General features: G+C 44.4%; 1 protein-coding gene across 2 annotated transcripts; it reads left to right on the forward strand.

The window, feature by feature from the left end:
* Positions 1-8677: 8677 nt before the first annotated feature.
* LYSET (lysosomal enzyme trafficking factor) lies at positions 8678-11218 on the forward strand. Of its 2 annotated transcripts, XM_023628308.2 has the most exons (3): positions 8686-8772; positions 9076-9223; positions 9660-11218. In XM_023628308.2, the coding sequence occupies exons 2-3, from the start codon at positions 9126-9128 to the stop codon at positions 10069-10071; spliced, it is 510 nt and encodes a 169-aa protein (XP_023484076.1). In that variant the 5' UTR covers positions 8686-8772; positions 9076-9125; the 3' UTR covers positions 10072-11218. The 2 variants fall into 2 exon arrangements, with proteins under 2 accessions (XP_070105885.1, XP_023484076.1); XM_070249784.1 differs by lacking the exon at positions 9076-9223 and having other exon boundaries at positions 8678-8772.
* The last annotated feature ends 8312 nt before the right edge of the window (positions 11219-19530 follow it).

The following is a 19530-nucleotide window of genomic DNA, read 5'->3' on the forward strand; positions in this document are numbered from 1 at the left end:
ACCAGTGTTGACCTATAAGACAGCAATCATGTATGGTTCCACTGGATACAATTTGGTTTAATGGGTACAGAGTTTGCATCCCTTTGGACATTGCATACTTTATTCAAGCTATCACTTATTATTAGGCATTTACGTAGTTTCCAATTTTTTCACAGTTATAGAAAATATTGCAATGGAAAACTCTTTTGGCCCGTTCTTTGTGGACATCCTTGCTTAGTTTCTTAGGATACATTTCTATAAATGGAATACATTCAATAAAAGGAGGCATATTTTGAAAGCTTTTGTTGCAAATTGAAGCTACAGTTTCTGAGAAGCTAGAAGCTGGTTGGTTGAAGGTAAGTCTTCTCTGCGGTTCCAGGAGGATGGGAATGTCAGGGGCCCTGTGGGTTATTGCTTCTCCTTAAAGGGCACTCAAAACGGAGGGAGGCAAGATCTGGAGGGACTGGAACCTAAGAAGCAGTTGGGCCTTTACTGCTCAGAGGGGAGAGAGACTGAGGAGGTAATTATGCCTGTATTCTAAAAAGCCGAACATATGCTGGTTGTAAAACCTGAGAGGGCCCCTGGCAGCCTTCAGGAAGGACAAAGAACAGCCCCGTACTTATTACTCTGATACATGAAAGAGTTAAATTAGTGACAAGAAATGTAATGGAAGATTTTTTCTTTTAACCTGGATCTAATAGAGGAATTTTATTATTTAAAGGTAAAACATAAAGTAGAAGTAACAAAGTACAGACTTCTTCTCTGTATATGTTAAAAAAAAAAAAGCTGTCATAGGCAGCCTCTAAGATGGCCCCCAATGATACCTCCTGGAATTCACACCCTTGTGTGATCTCCTCCCCTGGAGTATGGGCTGGATTGGGCTGGATTTGTTGACTTGCTTCTAATGAATAGAATATGACAGACGCAATGGGATGTCACTTGTGAGATAAGATTTTAAAAAGACTGTGGCTTCCGTCTTGGGCATTACTCTCACTCTTTCTCTGACTTCCTGCTTCTGTCTTGGGTGTTCTCTCACTCTTTCTCGGACTTCCTGCTTCCAGTGGAGATCAGCTGCCGTGTCACGAGGCAGCCCCGTGGAGAGGTCCCCCTGGGTGAGCTTGGAGGGTCTCACCAGAGACGGCCACAGCCCTGGCCGACACCTCAGCTGCAGTCTGTCAGGGAGCCAGAACCACCAGTTAAGTCACTCCCAGATTCCTGATCCACAGAAACTGTGAGATAACAACTGTTTCTAAGTTTTAGGGTAATTCGTTGCACAGCAATAGAGAACAAATACGACAGCTGTTTCTTGCATACTTATTGTGTAGTAGGTACAGTTCTCAGCATGACATTATTAACTCATTTGGACTTCACAAGGACCCTGTAAGTGCCATAGTTGTCCCCATTTTCAGTTGAAGAAACTGAAGCAATGGGAAGGGTTAATAAATTTTCCCAAAGTCACAGAGTTAGAAAATGGTGAAGCTGGAGAATCTGAATGGAGGCATCTGGTACCAGAGCCCCACTCACAGAAATAAAGAGAAAAACATAGCTGCTCCTATCTCACTGGATACAGTGGCATTATTTTCCCACGCCTGAAATGAGCAGTTTGGCAAAGGGCACTGAATCATCTTACACTAATCAAGAGTTACCACCCCCACTTCCTACTGGGCAGGGAAGGGCTGGGCTTCCCCTAAGATTCTCGGTTCCATAAAGTGGGCGAACAAATCTGGCTTTCGATACCAAGGGGGAAGAGAGGTGGTGGCTAACAGCGTTGTCTCCTGCAGCATGAGCTGGGTTGTATCATTACTATTTATTTTTGGAGGGAGGCATCGGGGAGTGGCGATGGACAGGGTTTCAGGTTATACGTTCAGAACTAGTTCACCGAGGATTATTTTCACGTACTCTTACCTGCTCTTGAGGTGGTGCTGGTTGGGTTCAGAGCACAGTGTTTAAGGTGCTGGTTCTGGAAGCAGAGAGACTTTGGTAGCTTCTAGCTGTGTGACTCCGGCCAAGCCACTTGACCTATCCAGAGGTCTGTGTCCTTATTTGAAGTTAAGGACAGTAATAGACCCGCAAGGGTTGTGGTCAGAGTTAAATGAGGTAACACATATAAAGCATTTAGCTCCACGCCTGGCACAAGGGCACAGCTTAACAAATGACAGCCAGGACTATTACTGCATACCATAAGGTATGCCAGCGCACAGCTAATTAGTCACGAAACATTTATTGCCTTCCAAGTGTGACACACCGTGTTGGGCTTATATGGGGATATAATACCTTGATGTCAAGGGGAACATAGAATCCAGCTGGGGAGTTAGAAAGCATATCCACCAAAAGATATCTTGATAATATTTGGGAACACGTGTTATGTGACAAATATTAGGTGTGTTAAGAATTTAGAGTCAATTTTTAAATTAAGGATATTCACATAAAGATAAGTAGACCTTTTGTGTCACACAGTTTTAGAGCTAAAAGGGACCATGGATATTGCAAGTTAGTAAACTGAAGTCCAAGAGGAATTTGCCTTTACTTCAGGTCATAGAGCAAGCTAGAGGCAGACTCAGATTTGGGTTCAAGTTTGGGCTCTGCCACTAACTAGCTGCGTGTCCTTGAGCAGGCCACTCACCTTCTCTGAGCCTCATCTGCCTCATGCAAAATCCTCTTATTTCAGATCCCGGCCTTCTGACTCCCAACCAGCCTCTCAGGACGGGCACTAAAAGCCCTACAGCCCTACTTCACACTGAATTATTTAACACACTGTTCCAGTTCGTACGATAATCCAAGTGTACACAAGAAAATTAACACCTCCAAAAGCAGAGTCAGGCTTGCTGGTAGCAGAGGCAGGAGAGTGTGCGGGGGAGACCCATGATAGCTAAAGAGTACTTTCGACCCTAATGTCATTCTCTTTAAAATAAGAGACTTTCAGAAGTTGATCTCTACAAACCATCTAGTTTCCAACTCTGGCTGGCAGTGAAGTGGAGTCACTAGGGATGTTCTCACTCTATAGACGCATCAGTCCATCTGCCAAGGCCAGGCCTCTCCCACAAGCTAATTACAAGATTCTAGAAGTGTCATGGGCGTAGAGAGGAAGTCACTTTCCCAGATTGAGTACTTAAATATTTTTCTACATAACGGCTTGAGAAATTTTCCAGTCTTTGAGGGGGGCAGGGATGACCTTTATGTAAGAAACAGTCCCTTTCCCGGCTCAGGCCCCGCGGAGGCCGAACCTGAGTGCTCACCGCCACCCAGCGGTGTCGGGGTGAATAGCTATTTTTAGGAAGTGGGGCATTCCAGTCATTCACGCCCTCATGACTCTGGTTGGCATTCCGGGTCGTCTGGCATTTGCTTGCGTGTGCATGTATGTGCGTATCTCTGCGTGCGTTTCAGTGAACATTTTATTTGAGCATAGTTTTAGAGCTGCAGGAAGGTTACAGAGATGGTGCAGAGTTGCTGTACCCTCACCCCGTTTCCCTGCACTGGGAGCGTCTTACGTTACAAACGTATTTGGTGGTACATTTGTCACCACTAAGAAAACGACACTGGTACCTTATTATTAACTAAACTCCAGACTGTATCTCGATGTCGTTTTCCACTGATGTTCTTTATCTGTTCCAGAACCCCTCCCAGAAAACCACGTTACGTTACTCACCACGTTCCCCTCGTCTTCTCGGTCTTCGCTTGTTTTTCACGATCTTGACGGTTTTGATGAGTGTTGGTCAGGTATTTTGCAGAGTGTCCCTCAATCTGGGTTTGTCTGGTTTTCTTCTCATGAATAGATGGGGTTATGGGTTTTAAGACCACAGAGGTGAGGTGGCCCTGTCATTACATGGAATCAGGGGAACATGCTATCAACATGACTGTTCACCTTGATCACCTAGCCAAGCTAGTACGTGCCAGGTTTCTCCACCGAAAAGTGACTATTTTTCCTTTCCATACTCTATTCCTGAGTTCAGCCCACACTTAAGGGGGAAGTGAATAAACTCCACCTCCTGGAGGAAATGTCCATACAATTTGAAATTCCTCTGTAAGGAAAATTTGACTCTTCTCCCATACTTATTTATTCATTCATTTATTCATGTCAGCATGAACGCATGGATATTATTTATTTTTTTGGTGAGGAAGATTGACCCTGAGCTAACATCTGTTGCCAACGTTCCTCTTTTTTTTCCTCCCCAAAGCCCCTCCAGTACATAGTTGTACATCCTAGTTGTAGGTCATTCTAGTTCTTCTATATGGGACACCACCTCTGCATAGCTTGATTTGCGGTGCCATGTCCATGCCCAGGATCCGAACTGGCGAACCCTGGGCCTCTGAAGCGGAGTGCACGAACTTAACCACTCGGCCACAGGGCTGGCCCAGATATCTGTTTTATACTTTGGGTCATAACCCAATACTATGCTACTCATTTGGTTGCTCAAATTGCAGCTTCGGCCAGTGGGAGCTCTTCCAGGCTGACTCCTGCGTTCCTTTGACTTGCCACCTGGCTTTTGCTTTTTGAACACTGCCTATGCATATTTATTTTTCGTTTAAAAAAACAACACATTTAGGAAATGAAAGAAAACTAAATCACCCTTATAGTTCCATCATCCCAACACAACTACAGTCATGCGTTGCTTAACGATGATGGAGGTACATTCTAAGAAATGTGTCGTTAGGTGATGTCATCATTGGGTGAACATCCTAGAGTGTACTTACCAAACCTAGATGGTACAGCCTACTCCACACCTAGGCTGTATGGGACTAACCCAATGGGACCAACGCTGTACATGCGTTCTCTTGGAGTGTAAAGTCATGACATGGTACATGACTATAGTATTTTAATGTTCTCTTTGTTCATGTTTTTGAAACATAGCATTTAAAGAACAAACATTTTTAATACTTTACCTTTCATTAACATAACCGCCGTTTTTAACACATGGTGTTTTAATACGTGGTGTTTACCAGATGCATATGTCAGAACACCTTAGAAGCTCTCCGGAGTCAGACTACGTGCCCTTGCGCCGGGACTGAATCTTCTGAGCCTCACAGCTCTTGTCTGTAAGGGGGGAAATGACGGTATGTTTCTCACAGGTTTCTGCGAGGATTTAACAAGGCAGCATAGAGTCGATGGAGAGCAAGGGCTCTGGAAATAGAGGCTAGAGTGTGAATCCTGGCCCCGCCACTCATTAACCGGGAAACCCGCTGCAAGATGTGTAACTTCTCTGTGCCTCATTGATCTGTAAAACGGGGAAAACAAAAGGACTTGCCTCTCAGTATGGTTGGAGGACCACAGGTGTTCAATGGTGCTCAGTGCTGTCCCATGGCAAGTGTTCAATGTCAGCTACTATTATTGATTCTGGAGAGACCTCCATGGCAGGGATTATAACCTACATTTAACAATACAGTCTAAACTCCCCAGCTTGGTGCCTTGCACATAGGAGAGGTGCAACGTTTGTCCACATCTGTGTGTGCACACACACGATGTCTGTCTATCAGCTGCCCCTGGGCCTTCCAGGTTCTCATACTCCCGCTTCTAATAGTGTCTAGTTTGCAGTAGTGATTCAGCGGAACGTACTCCACACTAACACATTCAAGATGTGCATTTATGAAACGCGGGTAACATCTGCCCAGCCTCCCTTGTGAGGCTGCTGGGTACAGATACCCTTATGATTGCTTCTCCTTCTTGGCAGTGGGAAGAATATGGGCCTTACAGTAACACAGAGGATAGAACTCTGAAACCCATTGTTTCACCTTGGGCAAGTTCTTAACCTTTATGTGCCCATTTCAAGTGCGAAACTGAGTTTTCCTATACTGCAGGATTTTTAAGAGGATTAATTGAGAAAGTACATGGAAAAATGTTAAGTCCAGGATGCCATACAGAGATATGCAATGTTCATTCCTTTCCTTCCACCCTCCAAATTCAATGCACTGATGCAGCTGGACCTGCAGCTTGCACTAATTTGTGTACTGTCTTGTTTCACTCCATTGTGCTTCAGGAGAAGGTTCCTATAGCAATCTCACTTAGGAAACTACTTCCTACCCCTGGGCACCATGAGGAAAAGTGTCCAAGGGACTAAGATTGTGTAAATTCAGTGGTTTTCAGGTTCACGCTTTTGGCACCCTTCGTTCAAATGAAATCTCTCTTGGAACCCTGATATAAACATAACAGATAAAAGAGGTCATCTTATTAGCAGTCCTTCATTTTATAAGTTCACACCTACAATTTCAGAACCCCTATGAAAAGGATATTCAGAACTAGATGTTTTGATGACGCACATCGAAAATCCGGGTTAGAGAAGGCAGCTACAAACTCACCAACCTCCGCATTTAATTCTCGTTTTGAATGCACAAAATCAGTAAAATTCTGATGCACATAGAAAATAATGAAGTCTCTTAACCACTGCTCAAGATCTTCATGATAAATGGAGGGCAATAAACACCTAAAAACTATCTATGGGGGCCGGCCCGGTAGGCAGAGGTCAAGTGCACACGTCCGCTTCCGTGGCCCAGGGTTCGCCAGTTCAGATCCCGGGTGTGGACACGGCACCGCTTGGCAAGCCATGCTGTGGTAGGCATCCCACATATAAAAAAGTAGAGGAAGACGGGCACGGATGTTAGCTCAGGGCCAGTCTTCCTCAGCAAAAAGAAGAGGATTGGCAGCAGTTTGCTCAGGGCTCATCTTCCTCAAAAAAAAAAACTATCTATGATCCATTATCACCTTTGACACGCCACACTTCCACCTGTTCACACAGCTGACATCTCAACAAGATCGAGTGAGCATAAGCACCTGAGCCTTGCCATCCTCTCAGAGCACCACAGGTGTAGTGACAGACCTTTCATACAATTTCGTATGATAAAAAATTCATGGAGGTGAAAATAAATACATAAATACCAGCGCAGAACTACAGCCTTCCTAGTCAATGACACATTAAGAGATATAAAATAGGCACAGAAATGACAAAGGATTTATACTGAGAACTGGACAAAAATGAGTTACTTGGCAGCACAAGGTAGGGACAGGTTAATGTCTATCACTGGAGTATGAGGACTGTTCAACGTCCGTGCTCCGCTCGCTGTCAGATGTCCCCTCCTGGTTTCCTAAGATTCAGACGAAATGCCCCTCCAGTCCTGCCTGGAGAAGGGCCTCGTCCTCCTCCTCAGCAGCGTCTTCTTTCTTTATCAGCGTCAGCAGCTGCAGGAAGCCAGGGCCTCCCCGCGCAGAGCGAGCTTCCTGTGCAGTGTTCTGTGGCCTGCTCCAGCAATGACTTGGTCCAGGCGGGCCTGGTTCACAACTTCTCTCCCAATTGCTCACCTCTCTACCAGTTTCTGTAACACAGGCTCCAGGCTTAGTACATAAGCAGACAATTTTTCTTCCTCCTTCTGGTAAGTGGTCAGATATTTGACCTGCAACTCCCTGGGATTATGATAACCCCAAATACCTGCTCAAGAGCTCGCAGGCATTCAGGGACTGTAATTAAAGGACTGTTTATATCGAGGACACGAATGACATCAAATGCTGGGCTTCTAGGGCTTCCTGGCAATCACCTTCTTTTCTCTGCATCTGAAACCCACCATGATTTTATCATTTGCGTGATATGAAACAGCCAGGGTTCAAATTCTTCTTGGTCTGGTTCTGGAGGATCGCTGACCGAGAAGATTCTCATCTTTTTGTATTCCAGGTATTGCAGGGCAGGCTGAAGAGCCTCAGGTAATGCCTGTGCCAACAAAGGGGCCCGTACTTCTGGGATCATGTCCTGGTCTAGGTCAAAAGGGCCGTTTCCATACCCAAGAGCTCTGGCAAACTCACACAAAGTCATGCCCTCTCCCTCTAAGAATTCATTTAATCTGCTTAAAAATGCGTCATCTGGGTCACGGGGATTAAAGATCACTCTCCAGACACCCCCTTTCCCAGGTGTGTCCTTAGGGACCAGAGCAGGACCAGTCTCCTGAGGAAGCCCTGTTAAGGCTACATTCCTGTTCTCGTCCCTCCTGAACATCCTCCCGAGCAGTCTGTACTCGCCCAAGGGAGCTAGGCCAGCCCGCAGGGCCTCCTCCATCTCTGCCACACTGCAGGTCTGGAGGACGCCGGCGACGAGCAGCGTTTTCCGAGGGTTCACATCCATCCCCCTGCACCAGTCCTCCAAGAGCCTCGGCGTCACGACGCCCCAACCGAGAGACTGAAATTTCGGGGCACTGCTGCCCCCGCAATTCACGGTGTTCCTCCGCGGTACCACGGCTAAGTCCGGCCAGCGTCGGGGGCCCGGCGGCCTGCGAGGACGGCGCGGTCGGGTTAGCCGCAGGTGTGCACGCCCGCCCCTGAGAAGCCCAGCGCATCCCGCCGGCCCCACCGCGGCCAGCAGCCACCTTACCCGCTCCTCGCCTCGGGCGCCCACAGCCGCCGGCGGGGCCTGCTTCCCCTCGCCGGTTATCTGGTTGTCGGTGTCTAGTCCGTCGCCGGCGCCCAGGCCGAGGAGCGGGAGGACGGCGTCTTCTGCACTCGATGGACACTCGACAGGGCTCCCGGGGGCCGGGCAGAGGCACGAAGGAGAGACGGGGCGATCAGGGGCGGAGCGAGACACCAGGGACCAGGCCCACCTGAAGGGCAGCACCGCCTCCCGCGCCGCCGCAGCCTCTGCCCGCGTCCAGGTTGGCGCGGTTTGGGGCGCGCCGGGAAGGCGGCGCCGCGGGCTGAGGCCTCTGACGTCACGACGGGGCGGGTCTTTCGGGGCGGGGCGCGCGCGCTTCCGGCTCGAGCCGGAAGCCCCGACTGTGGCAGCATCCGGGACGGCGGGCGGGCTGGCCAACCGGGACAGGAAGGTGAGATCCAGGACCTGCCCACCCCTGCAGGCTCGGCCGGTGGCGGCTGCCCGGCGCTGGGCTCCCGGCGCTGCGAGGCGGAGAGGCTCGGGCCTGGCGCCGCCCGTGCAGCCCTGTCGCGGCCGGCCGGCGCTGCAGCGCGGCAGGGGGCGGGGCGGCTGCTGGGGAGGCCCGGGTGGCTGGGGCGCCTCCGGCCGGGCGGGGTGACCCGGGCTGGGTCTCCGGCAGCGGCGACAGGCGGCGGGCCGCCGCGTGACCGGCCGCAGTCACGCTCTGCTTAATCACAATTAGCTTGTGCTCCAGGCTGGCCGTGCTCACCTTTCTCCCAGCCGGTGACCCCGGAGATTTCTTTTATGGTGGTTTTCTCTGAAATGCCAAAGCCACCTGATTATTCAGAACTGAGTGACTCTTTAACGCTTGCCGTGGGAACAGGAAGATTTTCGGGACCATTGTAAGTGTTTAAGAGTTACTGTCTTAACTTGGGGGCCCCGACGTTGGTTTGACTTGTAGAACCAAGTGTTTACGTCTGAAGCAATATTTTTAAGTCAAAGTATTTTAAGTGTAAAAGTGAATTGTTCCGTAGGAAACTAGTTTAATTTCAATTTCTTAATGGAAGATGTGCTGGACCTCTTAAGCCGGATATAGTGATTTATTTATGCTGTGGGATTCACATAAAAAGCAGACCCAGTATGTAGTGAAACTTTACTTCCTCATAATTATTACATAAAACAACCTGTAAGTTATTTACATTTCTTAGTAATGTAAATTTACTTTAAACCTTAAATACGTTATGGGGTGTTTTAGAACTCGTGGGAAATAAAGCAAGTACAGTTGGAATAGTTGCCATGACAGCATTGCTAGACCCTAACTTTTTTTTCACTTTGAAGGCACAGAGCATGGAGAATGATGAACTTCCGTCAGCGGATGGGATGGATTGGAGTGGGACTGTATCTGTTAGCAAGTGCAGCAGCATTTTACTATGTTTTTGAAATCAATGAGACTTACAACAGGCTGGCCTTGGAACACATTCAGCAGCACCCAGAGGAGCCCCTTGAAGGAACCACATGGACACACTCCTTGAAAGCTCGGTTGCTCTCTCTGCCGTTTTGGTTTTGGACAGTTATTTTTCTGATACCTTACTTACAGATGTTTTTGTTCCTTTATTCTTGTACGAGAGCTGACCCCAAAACGGTGGGCTACTGTATTATCCCCATATGCTTGGCAGTTATTTGCAATCGCCACCAGGCCTTTGTCAAGGCTTCTAATCAGATCAGCAGACTACAACTGATTGACACGTGAAAGCAGTCACGGTTTTCCCTTATGATTACCAAACTGCCATATGGAACCTGATCACAAGACTGCAGTTTCACAGACCTCAGGAAGTTGCGGTGGGCAGAGGCTTTTTTAAAAATGTGACTAGGGGGCTATCTTTATCTGAATAATAATGAATTTTTAGGTAAAGCCTGAGATACAGTACTACAAAATCATGTTGATGATTTCAGATTTTGGAAGTAAAATTGTGTCTGTTGTTTGCATTCTTTAGCAACTTGAATAAGTACCTGAACTCATATTTTTATTCTGTGCAACATAGTGATGGTTAAGAAATTCTTCCTTTGGGGAAGAAATGAGTATGAACATTTTCATTGTGTTTAATGTCAAAAGGTCCAAACATGGTCATAAAATTTAAATTTTATACAGTTACTTGGCTTGCTTTAAAATTCTTCGGACTAAAACACCAACTTTGTATGCTTGCTTGCTATCAGCTTGTGAGAAATTGGTATAAAATTACTGAGGTGATGGCTGTCTGGATAAGCAGAATTTGTTCCTCCTCTTGATAGTGCTACTGGCATTACTAACTAACATTATTAATGCTACTGGTTTTTAAAAAACTACTTAGAGGGTCCGGCCTCATGGCCCAGTGGTTGAGTCCACATGCTCTGCTTCGGTGGTCCAGGGTTTCACCAGTTTGGATCCTGGGCATGGACCTAGTGTCGCTCATCAGGCCATGCTGAGGTGGTGTCCCACATAGCAGAGCTAGAAGGACCTGCAACTACAGTATACAACTATGTACTGGGGGGCTTTGTGGAGAAGGAAAAAAAAAAGAAGATAGGCAACAGATGTTAGCTCAGGTGCAAATCTTTAAAAAAACAACAAAAACTACTTAGGAAGAGACTGAATGTTTGAAAGTTGAGGAATCTTGACACAGAGGAGACGGAAGCAAGGTGTTCAGTGAAAATATTTAGTCTAGTCCCTGTCAGATGTGTGATCCGCTCTACAAGATTCCACCAAGTCATCATCCTTCCGATTCTCTCTTCTGCCATGACGTCCGGCCTTCAGGCAATAGGTTGACTGCATGAAGATGTGATCCTTGTACTTCCTAATGTGCATTTGTACTTACTACCTCATGTCTCGTACCAATACAAATCACTAAAAAATGGAAATGGTAGATTTTAGGATTTCTTTTCTTTTTTCTGGGTGAGATCAAGATATATTTTTATACAGTTATGTCAATACCAGTGAAATGTTTTACACTGATAGATTTTAATAATCATAACATTTGGGAGGGGGTGTTTACTCTCTTGGGCCCTGTTCTAAGAGCTTTAAGAATTAATTCATTTAATGCTCCCAACAACCTTATGAAATAGCAGTTATTATCCAGATTTTACAGATAAGGAAGCTGAGGTAGAGAAGATAAGTAGCTTGTCAAAGGTCACACAGCTGGTGAGTAGGGGAACCAGAATTATAACTAGGCATCTGACGCCTTTGTTCCTAACCACTGAGCTGTTGGTGCTTCTCACAAATGACAAATGTCTCAGCACCGGGTACTGTCTCCTGACACGTTAAAGAATGGAAACGGCAATCTTACTGAGAAAGGTTTTTCTCAATTTCTCTGAGCTATGAAAATCCACAAGTTTTCTAGCAACCTCAACCTTTACTATAAGTCTGATTTGACCAGAATGGAAGGCTGAGCACTCCACAGCAAGCTTTTACTTGAAAGATAAAGCAGGTACCTTTGCAACTCAAAAGGAGCAAGATCAAATCCTTCTCCAATTAATCTCATTTCTTTACCACCTCCAAAGGTCTAATTACTGAAATGACACTTTTTGCTAAAATACACTGAATCTTCAAAGTGAGCAGCAGTTTGAAATATCTGTGTTTCTTCGAGGTCAGATAACCAAATCACTTGTTTATCTTTCGAGTACTTACTGATAGTAGCTAGCTGCAGGCACTATCTTTTGAACGTTGTACATTCCTTCCTCACCACATCCTATGAGACAGGTGTGCCCTGGCCCTAGCGCCATTTTACAGAAGAGGAAAAGGGGGAGACCTGAAGCACACAGGAAGGACCAGCTGGCCCACGGTCACACAGCAGTAAGTGGAAGAGCCAGGATGTGGACCCAGGATGCCTGGCTTCAGATCTCCAGCTCTATCAGGCCACTGTACTGCTTCTCAAAAAGAGAGGGGAATTTGAGGAAAATCATCGAGCAGTTTCTTGTTTTATTTGATTAGTTCTGAGGCAGTGATAGTCTGGAAATGATTTAATTATTTCAGTTTTTTTTGTTTTATAAATGCTTGATGCCAGGTTTGTGAGGTTGCCACTTGTCTTACAAAGTAGTAATTCCTTTTTATTGAAGTAGACTTTATGTCATATTTCAATTCTAATATTTGGGGATTTGTAAGTAAATGCTCAGTCCATTTCTGTCTTTTAAGATCATATTGCCTTGGTAGTCGAAATAGTAAAATAATTAGAGGAGTAATGCAGTATTCTCAAATGTAATTGTTAAATTTCAGATTGCAGGGTTAATCTATTTTTTGATTATTTAGGAATTAATTACGCAAGTTGTAGATTAGTCCTATTTTGTCTATGGCTATCTAAAAGTTCAAAGCACTGTTTTGGTAAAGAGGGAAAGGTGAAATTAATCTCCTAGCTCTCTTAGATTGAGGAGCTGGCGCTGATGGAGAGGAGACCTGTGTATTGTAGCAGACCGTCATTTATTTCACATTCACATCACATTACAAACAGCAGTGAGTATCAGACTAGGTAGTGAGATGAATGGCAAAGACAGGGAGTGCTTCAGGGCTTTCAAGGGAAGGGCAAGCACCCTAGATCCGTAACTAGTCAATGATACTTGCTTTCAGATATGAGAAAAACAGAGTCATGTCCCACAGCGGTTTAATGGGTCATTTTATTTCCAACTACACTGGAAATGAAGTAATACCTGTTGAGTGTTTTTCATGGAAACATGCCAGATATTTTTTTTAAGTGCCACGATAGGGAATGGATAACTGAATCACAGAAACAAACATCTAATTTATGGAGCTTGAGTCACCATGTAAATTTTCTGGTTTTAAAGACGCTATGAGGGGCCGGCCTCATGGCCGAATGGTTAAGTTCGCACGCTCTGCTTCGGGGGCCCAGGGTTTCGCCGGTTCCAATCCTGGGCGTGGACATGGTACCGCTCATGAGGCCATGCTGAGGCAGTGTCCCACGTGCCACAACTAGAAGGACCCACAACTGAAAAACACTCAACTGTGTACCAGGGGGCTTGGGGAGAAAAAAAAGATGCTACCAGTTGGGGTTTTTTTTTCACATTTTTTTCCAGTTTTGAAAAAAAATTGACATACTTCACTGTATAAGTTCAGCGTGATGGTTTGATTTACAGATATTCTGAAATGATTACTACAATAGATTCAGCTAACATCCATCTTCTCATACAGATACAATAAAAATAAAAGAAAGGGAAAAGGAAAAAAATTTTCTCTTTGAGATGAGAACTCTTAGGATTTACTCACTGAATAACTTTCCCACCTATCATACAGTAGTCTTACCTGTAGTCACCCTGTGCGTTACATCCCTGGTACTTACCCTGTAACTGGAGGTTTGTACCTTTCCACCAACTTCTCCACTTCTCCCTCCCCCCACCCTCTGCTTCTGGTAACCACAAGTCTCATCTCTTTTTCCATGAGTGTTTTGGTGTGTTGTTTATTTTTTAGATTCCACATATAAGTGAGATCATACAGTATTTGTCTTTCTCTGATTTATTCCACTTGACGCTACCAGTTTTAGAGGAAATGTGATTCCCCAAGTTTAGAATTTGATTCTACTTCAAAGCTTTTATAATGAACAAAAGCTTTTCTTTGGGGAAGTGGAATTATCAGATAGTGTTGCTGCGAGAGTAACTGCACCCACAAAATAAACCAGAATGTCTGTTCACCCATGGATAGTGTTAAAGTCTTTACTAAGATTATCTAGTGTCGATTTCCTTCTTAACGTTCTCAAGTCTCCAAATCACTGGCAGAAAAGCTTACCAAAATAGCATGCCGTATTTTTGTATCAAATAAATGCCGACTTTATAAATTCTCCAACATATTTATAAACTTCCATATAATTCTGGACCATGATTAGGAATCATCATGCATTAGTATTTTCGTTTGGTTGAAGGCAGTCAGCGGGTCTTGAACCGTGGCTGAATATTAGAACCACCCAAGGAAATAAACAAAAAACAGCAAAACTCACATAAACAATGCCTGGGTCCCTTCCCAACCAGTTCTATCAGTCTCTGGGGGAGAGGCCCAGGCAGTCATGCTTTCAGAGCTCTTCAAATGATTCTAATAGGGTTGAGAGTCACTGGGCCGTGGGTTTTTATGCACCACAAAGACTCAACTGTTAGGCATGAGAGCTGCGTTTGTCTTTGGAACAGCTTCAACAAATACTCTGCAGTAAGTTCACCCCAGCTGTTCGAAATGCAAATCTTTAAAGAGATGTCTATATTTTCTTTCTTTTATTTTTTTCAAGGTTCAAATAGACTTTACTGTTACTGGGGGGGGGGGGCCTATCAAACAGGGTCTTATAAACCAATATGTGGTCCCAGGATGTGACCAGGGAGAAATTGAGAGGTCATGATGGCAGAAGAGGTCACCGTAACTGAAGGCCATGGTCCTGGGGAGGCCAGCCAGGAATGCAGCAGACATGATCAGGACAGGCTGGGGGTAGTCAGGTCACAAGGTGAGGGAGAGGACCCCTTCACTCCCCTGCTTTTGTAGCTCTCCAGGTGTGACAAGACCCAGCCCCATGGCAGAAGGAAACAGGAAGCAGGAGGTGAACCCAATGGCAACATCCAAGGTCCTCAGCTGCTCCTGCGGCAACCTGAAATGGATCTGGGCATGCAGCACCACGAGCCCCAGGCCGTGCCTGTCAGGCCCCTCAGCAGCGGCAATGTCAGTGTGGACGTGACCGACATGACGTGACTGCACCAGTAGACTGCAGACTCTGCCAGGCAAAGCCCAAGGTTGCGGACAAGGTGTCTATATTTTCTGATTCCAATTCTTCTCTTCCACTTTACCCTGTATACACCTCTATCAGGCTTTTGTCTCCCACTCTACCAAAATTGCTTAGCTGTCAAGAGGTCGTCACATAACTAAATCTAACAGTCAAGTCTCAGTCCTCAAATTACTAATCAGCAGTTTTGACACATTCCCTGTCCCTGAGATATTTTCTTCAGTTGGCTTCTAGATCAGCACTGCCCAGTAGAACTTTCGCAATGATGGAAATGTGGAAATGTTCTATTATCTGTTCTGTTCAAATGAGTAGCCACTAGCCACATGAACGGAACCCTTGAGGTGTGGCGAGAGTGACTAAGGGACTGAATTTTAAATTTTAATTAATTTAAATTTAAATAGCCACATGCGGCTAGTAGCTACTATGTATTAGCTCAGTTGTTTTTTCTTTTTTTTTTTTTTTGAGGAAGATTAGCCCTGAGCTAACTACTGCCAGTCCTCCTCTTTTTGCTGAGGAAGCCTGGCCCTGAGCTAACATCTGTGCCCATCTTCCTCTACTTTATATGTGGGACACCTACCATAGCACGGCATGCCAAGCGGTGCCATGTCTGCACCCGGGATCTGAACCAGCGAACCCTGGGTGGCCGAGAATCGGAACGTGTGAACTTAACCGCTGCACCACCGGGCCAGCCCCAGCTCAGTTCTTGATACTTTCCTGGTTTGCCTTCCTCAACAGCTTCTCCTGTCTCCTTTGCTGGTTCCTCACTGGGGATCTGCCCAGTTTCTAAATGTTGGCATGCCCCAGTTCTCTTTTCCACACTTACTCCCTTGGTCATCTCATCCAGGCTCATGTTTAAATGCCCAAATTTATATCACTACCTTGCATCTCTCTGAGTTCCAGACTTGAATATCTAAGTGCATACTCGATATTTACTAAGATGTCCTACCAGGGACCTGAAATTCAACTTGTCCAAAACCAAGCTGCTGATCCTCTTTCCCTCCACCAAAGTCTGCTCGTCAAGTCCCCTGCACATCCCCTAGCAAACAAGTGTCGAGGGGTGCTTTAATGTTATTCCTCTCCAAAATCCTCCTATAGTTTCCCTTCTTAGAATACAAGTCAAAGTCTTAACATGGCATACAAAAGTCCTAAATAAGCAGCCCTTGGCCTCTACTTCATTTTCTACTGCTCTCTTCACCCTTCACTCCACACCAGCCACACTGGTCTTCTTTCTGATTCCAGAACACACCAAAAAACCCTGTTGCAGGGCGTCTGCACTCAGTGTACCTTCTGCTGGGAGGCTCGGCCGCACCCGGCTCCATCACCACCTTCAGACCTTCGTTCAGCTGTCAGCTTAGTGAGGCTGCTTCTGACTGCCCTATTCAAAACTAAGCATCCTCCTCCCCTGCTTTTCTCCACAGCATGACCATCACATGACATGTTACATATTTTGTCAGAATCTAAACCCCATGAGGGCAGAGATTTTGCCCGTTTGTTCACTGCTGTATGCCCCATGCCTAGAAGAGGGCCTGGCCTATACAGGTGCTCAGTAAGTACTTACTGCATGAATGATGCTTATTGCCACTGAACACCTCCCTCTTTAGACTGCAAACAAGCTAGTTCACCCTCCAGAGAGAATACAGGTTAAGATTAACATTTACTGCTAAGGGCACAGCATAATCTGCCCATGTTCCAGATAAGTTTGGTTATTAAGCTCTTTCAAGTTTCAGTATATAGTGATATAATCTTTTCAAGGCCAAGATTTAAAATGAGACCCTCAGCTTATTTTTGCCAGCAGTTCTTGTGATGGTAGTTGTCTTGGGATTTTTCTTAGTGATGCAAAGAAAAACATACCACATTCACAAACACAGTTTTAAGGGTAGTGAGAGCCCTGAGGAATTGTCAAGTTACAATTATGAAGATAACGGTTTCCTAAACCGCCTAACATTTGCACCAAGTGTCGCGACAACCTTTTAGAGCTACAGCACACAATGTCAGTGCTCTGATGTTCAAGGCAATGCCCTGGCCCCATAATGCACTCATTTAAACTAGTAATCTGTTTCTAGAAGTTACTTCTATCCCCAGGAGAATTTCTGACATCAGAGTAAATTTCTATTTAAAACTGTACCACAGTGGCCTTGTTGCTGCCCCAGTGTGAGCTGCTGCTTTTTCAAAGGTTTAAATAGAAGGTTACTGTCTAGCATTCACTGTTTCCTGGGCCATGTCTTTAAATAGAGCGATACTGATCCCAAAGGTCACCTGAGAACTGGAATAGTTACGGCAACACTGTGAAATTCATTTTATACTTTGAGAATAATGCAGTGGCTAGAGGGCAATTTTTTCAAAGTTAAGGTTAGGCACATGAGTTTTAAAAACACCTCCTCCTCTTTTCATGGTACCCTATTTCATATTGAGCTCAGCTCTCCTAACCTCCTTAGAAGTTGCATTCTACTCCTTCATCTGCCAAAGTATTAGTCAGATGGGAAATGTGGAGGGTTTGTTTGAAGTCTAGACTGGTCAACTTTTGCCTTGAATTACTTACATGACAATGTTTTAAACTGTTAATATGGCTGATTTGTTCTTATTAAATTTAATGCATGACTTTTTAAAATTAAAAAGTTTGAAAGTTTCATTTTCTGTATCTGTGTTGAAAAATACATTACATACAATTTTTCATATTTCATTGTATATATATATATACACTTCTTTATTCTTCTGTTGATGGACATTTAGGTTGCTTCCGTATCTTGGCTACCATAAATAATGCTACAGTGAACATAAGGGTGCATATATCTTTACAAATTAGTGTTTTCATTTTCTTCAGATAAATACCCAGAAGTGGAACTGCTGGATCATATGGTAGTTCTATTTTTAGTTTTTTGAGGAACCTCCATGCTATTTTCCATAGTGGCCACACCAGTTTACATTCCCACCGGGAGTGCACACAGGTTCCCTTTTCTCCACATCCTCGCCAACACTTGTTTTTCCTTTTGATTATAGCCATTCTGACAGGTGTGAGGTAATATTTCATTGTGGTTTTGATTTGCATTTCCCTGATGATTAGTGACGTTGAGCATCTTTTCATATGCCTGTTGGCCACCTGTATGTCTTCTTTGGAAAAATTTCTATTCAAGTCCTCTGCCCATTTTTTAAGCAGGTTTTTTTTTTTTTTAATTCTTTTTTCGTCTCCTCCTCCCCAAAGCTCTGCAGTACACAGTTGTAGACTCTAGTTGTGGGCGCCTTTGGTTGTGCTCTGTGGGACGCTACCTCAGCATGGCCTGATGAGCGGTGCCATGTCCACGCCCAGGATCCGAACTGGCAAAACCCCGGGCTGCCAAAGCGGAGCATGTAGACTTAACCACTCGGCCATGGGACCGGCCCCCTCAGGGTTTTTTTTGACATTAAGTTGTGTGAGTTCTTTACTTTGGATATTAACTCCTTATCGGATGTATGATTTGCAAATGTCTTCTCTCATTCAGTAGGTTTCCCTTTCATCTTGATGATTTCCTTTGCTGTGCAAGTTTTTCAGTTTGATGTGGTCCTATTTGCTTATTTTTGCTTTTGTTGCCCTTTCCTTCACCCTTTTCTATCGTCTTTCTGACTGGTACACATGAGGTTTATAAAAGAAATTAGTTCTTAGTCATTTGTGCTGAAAACATTCAATACTTTTCCCCTCTTTGTCTTTTAACTTTATTTATAGAATGTTCAGAAATTTTATTATGTAATCATATTTATTAATCTTTTCTATCATGGTTTCTGGATTTTTAAAAATCTTGCTTAGGAAACCTTCCTTGCTCTGAGACTATAAAAACTATTACTCCATTTTCTTTTAGCACTTTCATGGTTTTGTTTTTCACACTAAAATTCTTGAATCTACCTGAAACTTATTATGTTCCAAGTAGTGAGAAAAGTACCCAAATTCATCACAAAAACTAACCAACTTCTCCTTTAAAATAAAACTGGAAGTGTTATTTTTACAAATATTCTCCAATTTCTATAAGAATGTTACACTCTACTCTTACTGTATACTTAAATATCCAAGAAATAATTATCACAAAATGATTGTAGTGTAATTAACTTTCCCAAACATGCTAATTTTATTTCTAACTATCACCAGCCAAGTTTATGGTAATCGTTCTGAACTTTGCTGTGCTCAACTACCAACCACAATAAGTTCAAACAGGAATTTCTTGCAAACATTTTATCACAACAGAGTGGCTGACAATTGACTTAAATAGCCTAGGTTTTCAGGATGTCTTATATAAGAATCTGACTGCAATATATTATATAAGAAATGATTTTCTGTATTTGTACAGCTTGAACAATTCCATTGAGAAATAGGGTATCTTTAATAGGCTAAATAGGAACTAGATGAAAGTACTCCATAATAAACTGAGAAACAGATGTCTCCAATTATTTTCTCATTTGGACGAAAACATAAACTTTATTTCCTTTAAAAGTACAAGCCTTCTCAATAAAAG

The sequence above is a fragment of the Equus caballus genome, chromosome 24 (genome assembly GCF_041296265.1).
Source record: "Equus caballus isolate H_3958 breed thoroughbred chromosome 24, TB-T2T, whole genome shotgun sequence".
In the NCBI taxonomy this organism is placed as follows: Eukaryota; Metazoa; Chordata; class Mammalia; order Perissodactyla; family Equidae; genus Equus; species Equus caballus.

What these genes read in the sequence shown, in the direction of transcription:
- LYSET (XM_023628308.2), top strand. Translation starts at nt 9,126, where the DNA reads ATGGTGGTTTTCTCTGAAATGCCAAAGCCACCTGATTATTCAGAACTG. An exon ending in GGAAGATTTTCGGGACCATT is followed by an intron (nt 9,224 to 9,659) that starts GTAAGTGTTTAA and finishes TTCACTTTGAAG; the next exon opens with GCACAGAGCATGGAGAATGA.